This window comes from Myotis davidii, unplaced genomic scaffold (genome assembly GCF_000327345.1).
Source record: "Myotis davidii unplaced genomic scaffold, ASM32734v1 scaffold2675, whole genome shotgun sequence".
NCBI classification, from domain to species: Eukaryota; Metazoa; Chordata; class Mammalia; order Chiroptera; family Vespertilionidae; genus Myotis; species Myotis davidii.
In genome coordinates this window covers 203,458-210,385 of record NW_006286505.1, presented here as the reverse complement: position 1 = coordinate 210,385, position 6,928 = coordinate 203,458, and the positions used below count along the sequence as shown (strand labels likewise).

General features: G+C 39.2%; 1 protein-coding gene across 1 annotated transcript in view; it reads left to right on the top strand.

The window, feature by feature from the left end:
- MTHFD2L (methylenetetrahydrofolate dehydrogenase (NADP+ dependent) 2-like) overlaps positions 1 to 6,928 on the top strand; it is a 101,205-nt gene that overhangs the window by 26,384 nt on the left and 67,893 nt on the right. The window contains exon 5 of the mRNA XM_015560211.1: positions 927 to 1,034. Within this exon, the coding sequence (XP_015415697.1) occupies positions 927 to 1,034 (108 nt within the window). The remainder of the gene's footprint in view (positions 1 to 926; positions 1,035 to 6,928) is intronic.

The window sequence follows — 6,928 nt, the reverse complement described above, 5'->3', positions numbered from 1 at the left end:
CCACATGCAGCTCTTTGGCCCCTTGAGTGTGGCTCTTCCTAAGCCTTAGGAGTACCCTAATTAAGTTAATAACAATGTACCTGCCTATATAGTTTAAGTTTAAAAAATTTGGCTCTCAAAAGAAATTTCAATCATTGTACTGTTGATACTTGGCTCTGTTGACTAATGAGCTTGCTGACCACTGCCCTAAGGCAATATGGTGTCAATCAGTGTAGAGGCAAATATCTCTGTACACCTGTGAGAGCTCTGCCACTGTCACTTCCATTTCTGACAGCGTCTCCTTTCTAATCTACTGTTTTCCAAACGAAAGAGAAAATTTCCAAAGGAAAGCAAATCCTAGAATTATACTCTGATAATGTTAGTATTTGAGAAAAAACAACACCCTTAATTCTAACTTCTTCATTTTACTTATGAGAAACTATGCCCTAAAATGGTAAATAGTGTTAAATCTGCAAGTTTTATCTTTCATACCTCTTAAGTCCCTAAGTTTAGTCCTGCTCTCCTGTGAAGTAAAGTGCATGAGCTTTGTGGAAAATACTGCCCCCACTTTATTTTGTTCCAGTTGTGCTCAAAGTGTTATTGCCAATGAAACTTGACATTGTTGTACTTTACTTTGTAATTAGCAGTTAATATATTTAAGTCTCAGTTCTTCTAACTCTTCATGTAAACCTTAGTATTTAAAAAGCAATTTAATGGCAACTTGAAAATATTTGTGACTTTTTTTTTCATGAGGACATAATCAGAGAGGAAGTGACAAATCCAAGAGGTATAAAATAAATATTTATAAATAATGAATGTGGACACATTATAGACAAGCCATACAATAATTCAAATTCAATTAGAAAATGTTAAAGAATGTTTCAGTTGGCTGTTCAAATGTGTATTTGCTTCTTGTTGATTATTTAAATCAAACTCTGTGTTTTAAGGAATTGAAACATTTGGGAAAAATGTGGTTGTGGCTGGAAGGTCCAAGAATGTAGGGATGCCCATTGCCATGCTTCTACACACTGATGGAGAACATGAACGGCCAGGAGGTAGGTGGGACCTTTGAGATTCCATATACCTTTACAACATTTTACTTCTTAAATTAATAAAAGCTAGATATTTGAAATTGTGACTTAGTGTATTGTAGGTTTTGCAAATGAAGGTGTCCTTTATTCCTCATCTAATGACATGAGCACATTGAAAGTGAGGAAAGGAATTATTGGAAATATGTGGCCTCTTTGTTTCTATTTTTTCTTTTGGCTATATATACTTTCTTAAGATCATTAACAATGTAGATATTAAGAAAATTGGGAAGCCAGTAGCTACATAAAATCTCATGATGGACATCTGTATGCTCTCTTTCTCTCTCTCTCTCTCACACACACATACACACATGCACAACAGCAATGTATAGATATATAGATTTCTTATTATTAACCTTAGAGAATTTCAGTTTCCTGATCTCAAATTTTCAAATACTTGTTTTAGGATCTGGTTTGACATAATGCATATGAAATAATTTTTTAAGATACAAAGCCCTATGAAAAAGTAAGCACAACGGTAATATATTACTTATCTAAAATGATGAATGATAAAGATTTTAAAATATTGATTTTTCTTCCTGGTTCTAAGGATTTAAATATTGCCACGAAACAAAATGTGTATGTGGATCACAGTAAATTAGAGCCTGAGAGTGACTCCAGGTAACTTTAAAAAGCCTTAGTTTTGAAAAGCAGAAAGCTCTTCAATAAGAAAGGCCAAATCTTGTGGTATGAACAATTTTCATGATAATTGTCTACAAAGTTACATTTTAGTTTTGCTATTCACTTCTAACTTAATCTATTGGGGCTTATCTATCTTTTTCAGTATAATAAAATATTGATTCATAGTTGCCTTTATGTGATAGTTTCTACATTAAGCAAGGTAAAACAACCAGGAAAGTTCACCTAGGTATACTATTATTGTTGGAAAATCCTGCCCAAGAGCTAATAAGCAGTTTTTTCATTTTCAACATTTCATTTGATCTCATCAGTAACATAACAATTACATAGCTAACATAGCTTAAACTTGCACAGAACCTTCTCATAAACTATCTTATTTAGTTCTCAACAATTCTGGCATTCTATCTAATAAAAGAGTAATATGCAAATTAACCATCACTCCATAACTCTGGTGAAAGGTGGCAACAGCCACGGAGCTGGAGTGAGCAGAGGCTTGGGTTGCCCCCGGTGATGGAGGAAGCCAAGCTTCCCACCTGCCCTGGTGCTGGGGTCCAACCCCAGCGGGTCCAGGGGTCCCCAAAGGTGTAGACGGAGTCAGCAAAGAAGGAATGACACGGAGACAGCGTTCAGTTGATCAGCAGCCTAGCCAGGATCTCCAGCCAAGTTCTGGTCTGGATCTCCAGCGAAGTTCTGCCGTTTATTGTCTTGTTACATCCATATTTATGCCAATTGATTTTAATCCTGTCAATTTCTATTACAAAGGTTAGGGCGTTTCTTATCTCCATTCCAGGGAGTAAAGATTATGTAGCTTAAGCATGATTGTTTGTAGTTGAAGTAATTAACTACCCGCCTGGCACTTAGTTAAGGAGTTTCATCCCCTCCCTGACTTCAGGGAAAAATCCCTACCTGGGGAAACAACCTTTCTGGGAGAAGTGACCTTGGTTAAAACACATAGCGCTAAGGGGAGCAAACATATTAAGAACAGTATGCTATATACGCCAGGTCCCTTGAAACATATGCTGTGCAGATGTTTCTTTCCTGCAGCGACTGTGTCAAGCAGCAAGGATGGACTGGCTTCCGGCACCCTGGCCTGCCCTAGGCTCTGCTCAAGGCTACAGAGTTTCAATTATAGAAGATAAATAAATCCCAGATACCTATTCCAGCTGGTGGTGGCCTCTGCTAAAGGAGGGCTTTGGCAACCCAGGCTTTGAGCCAGACCAAGGCTACAAAGTTTCAATTATAGAAGTTAAATAAATCCCAGATACCTGCTTCTAGCCCGCTGGCATGGCCAGTCTGAAAACAGCCATCAGCCCCTCACCCAGGCTGGCCATACCACCATGGGGTGAGGGTCCCCACTGGGGGGCTTGACCAGCCTGCAAACAGCCATCAGCGCCTCACCCAGGCTGGCCAGGCACCCCAGCGGGACCCCCACCCTGATCCGGGGCACCCTTCAGGGCAAACCAGCTGGCCCCCACCCATGCACCAGGCCTCTATCCTATATGATAAAAGGATAATTTGCAAATTGACCCTAACAGCAGCACCTGTGGGAATGACTATGACACACACTGACCATCAGGGAGCAGATGCTCAATGCAGGAGATGCCCTCTGGTGGTCAGTGCGCTCCTACGGGGGGGCTCTGCTCAGCCACAAGCCAGGCTGACGGCTGCCAGCATAGCGGTGGTGGTGGGAGCCTCTGCTGCCTCCTCAGCAGCACTAGGATGTCCGACTGCAGCTTAGGCCTGCTCCCTGCTGGCAAGTGGACATCCCCCGAGGGCTCCCGGGCTGCAAGAGGGATGTCTGACTGCCAGCTTAGGCCCAATCCCCCGGGGAGCGGGCCTAAGCCAGTGGGTGAACATCGCCCGAGGGGTCCCAGACTGTGAGAGGACACAGGCTGGGCTGAGGGACCCCCCCCCGAGTGCACAAATTTTTGTGCACTGGCCCTCTAGTATATTAATATAATTTGCATTTTGCAGCTACAGGAAATGAGCTTTAGAGACTTCAGGTGACTTACCCAAGGTCACTCTGGTAGGGTAGAGCTGGGAGCTGAGTACTGACTGTGTTTTGGAGGATAGACTTGGAGTCAGACCCTTCTCCTGCCAAGCCCTGTGTCCTTGGACAAGTCATTTAATCTGTGTAAGCCTCTACTTCCTCATCTGTAAAATGTGTATAATGTTAATATATCCTTAACTGGATTATTGTGAAAATTAAATGAGATATGAAAGCAAAGCACTAATTACAGTACCTGACACAGTGAGTTAAATAAACCCTTGGTATAAATGAACTGTGGCTATTATGATTATTCCCATTATTATGTTCAAGTTAATGATCTGTGGCCATACTAATCATAAAATTTAGAGTAACATGATCCAAGGTTAATAATGTATTTTCCACCTTCATTTGAAATTTTTTTTTCCTCTGTCAAGTTTTATGTTTGCTTTATTTTAGGTCAAATCTAGTCTTTGTTATAATAATTTCATAAATGTAGAATGGGAATTTATAAAGCATATAAAGTATTTTATTAGAAATATGACATCATTATACTACAAACTATACTTTGTATACTTTTTCTTATAGATATCAATATATTGTATGCTAATTTCTTTATATATTTTAATTTTTAATTATTTGTCTAAGAAAATCAATTTACCTTTTATTCATTTAATTTTAAATTAGACACTCCTATTTCATAAAACATAGTAAGTTTATAAACATTTTATACTTTGTGTTATGAAATATTCTCACTTGAACGCCTGTTAAAAATTGAATTAAAGTGGAATTAGTTATATAATAGTGGTTACTTACAAACCAGTTGTTTGAATTTGCTTTTATTATAGTGGCACCTAGGTGCCGTTATAATTACAGTATCTAAAGGGTAATAAATTATATTAAAAATTATGTTGGACAATTTGTAACATGAGTGGTGTTTAAGCGCATGCATATTTGACAGGAGTGTGCTGACATACATGATTAATATACTGAATTTTTGAGAGCTGCTTACTGAAGATTTGGAGTCTGTGGGAAAGTTAATATTTCAAATGCCCGTGTCTGTTAGAGCAGTAATTATATGTAATAACTACATGTGCATTGTTGGCTAATAGCAATAATGCAGGATTAGCTTGGCCAATTCAGATCTATAGAACTTGTTCTCATGACACTCACGATGTTGAGCATTCAGCTCACACTGTACTTATTTGCCAGAAGAAATTCAGGACCCTAATGATTCATTGTATATTAAAGCCATAGATAATTGCACTAGAAAAATGGCCATACTGCAATTTAGCTTGATATAATATGTGTCTACTCGGGGCTAGTTTTTAGTTCTTGATTATTTAGGACATGGGTTCCTGCTGTTTTGTGAGAGATCGCTGCTTTTAATTTATCAAGGGCTTGAAATATTTAGAGGACTGAGCATGTGCTAAAATTGTGAAATAAATGGGTAGTGCTGGTACTCGATGCAGCAGGGTATTAAAGGTGAATACCTTCTGCTGAGCATACATCACCACAGAAGGCTTTGCAGACAATATGGCATTGGAGCCACTATGCAGTTTATAGAGAGTAGATGAGAAACAGTTCCTGTCCTCCAAGAGCTTATAGTCTTGTCTTGATGGTAGTGGTGGGCATGTTATATAAGTATGGATGATTTAAATTATATTCAGTGGCACAAAATGAAATTTGGCATCCATAAGCAAACATTCAGTGGCTTAGGGAAGAGTCTGGTTAATTGGGGAACATAAAGAGACTGAGAACGGAGAGTTTCTTCTCATGAGCCCCGTTCCTTATTAGGATGTTTGAGTACCATTGTGACCACGGTATATTCTTTTAACTTCTTTGTATGGAGTAATCTCCTTTCAGAATGAAAACAAAATACCATTGGCTTTAGCATAGTCTTTATTTTTAACTTTACTGTGAGGAAGTGAGAGAGTTCTGCAATTTCTCTAAAACAGTTTTTTTGCCCTTCAGATAACAAAGAACCATAATGACCAAAACATTATGATTCTGTCACCAAATGGATACAGAATATGATTTTATTTCAAATTCTTTTAGAGAATTAGCAAGTTTCTTCCTGCATATGTTTATATTTTTATGTAGGACATCTCATCTAAATAGATCCCTAAATGGCATGGCCACAACGAGGGTTATATGTGTGTCCTTTAACTAAAAGATTGTGGTATCATTTGAGTGGCATTGATGCTGGGACTTTTTAAAGGAGCATTTTAAAAGGGCCAGCAACCAATTACTGTTGCTTACAGTTCTATGGACCCAAGGTGTTACTGGTTTCATTCAGGCAGCATGCACTCGGTGCTTATTCTCTGTGATGTTTCCGGGACTTGGTAGTCAGCATTTTCAGGGTTCATCTTTGGACACTGTTTTTTCAGACACTGCTTCTGCATTATTGTTCAGCTTTTGCACTCAAGCTGCCCTTCGGTTGCAACTTTCTGTATATCAGGTACTTTTTATTCAAGGAGCACCCTGTGCCAATGGAAAACCTCAAGATATTTTGCTAGTAGAATGCCTTTTCTTTTTGAAAATTGGCTCCAGATGGGAAAATGAACAGTTTGCCAGCCAAGAGCATTATCTCCGACCTACAGGAGGTGCCTTCAGGTAGCAAGATAGGAGTGGATGTTCAAGGCAGTGCCCATGCTGTGTGTTGTAAGTGTGATTAAGGTCCGTTCAGTGCCAGGTGGGGCCGGGCACTCTAGGGTTTCAAAGAGAGGAGCCAACTAGGATCACCTAGAAATGCAGAGGTCACGCAGAGCGATCACTACCGAGACTCTTAGCCCTGGCAGTGGAGTGGGATGCTGCCTCTGTGGAATGAACCATTGTCAAACTGGGGCAGGGAGGTTAGCCTCTGCCCCCCCCACCCCCGCATCCCATGATGCTAAGTTAGAAATTCTCATGATGAGATACTAGGATATTATGTTTTGTGATGCTTCTATGTTGATTAGACTTTACTGAATTGTAGCTTTGAGTTTGCATAGTGGAAAGCAATAGAAAAATACAAATACTTGTTCAAGTCTCCTTTTCTGAGCTGCACAGTAAGAGTACTGTCCCATTTTCAACATCTCTGGAATTCAGCCAGATAGGATGTGAAAAACACGATACTTGGAAAAAATGTATTCTCACATCAAACAATGGAGACTATTACACTGTTGAAACTAGCATTAAGCATTATTTAAAATGTAGAGTGAAGTCCAAATCTTTCTCTTTACCTCATTTTATT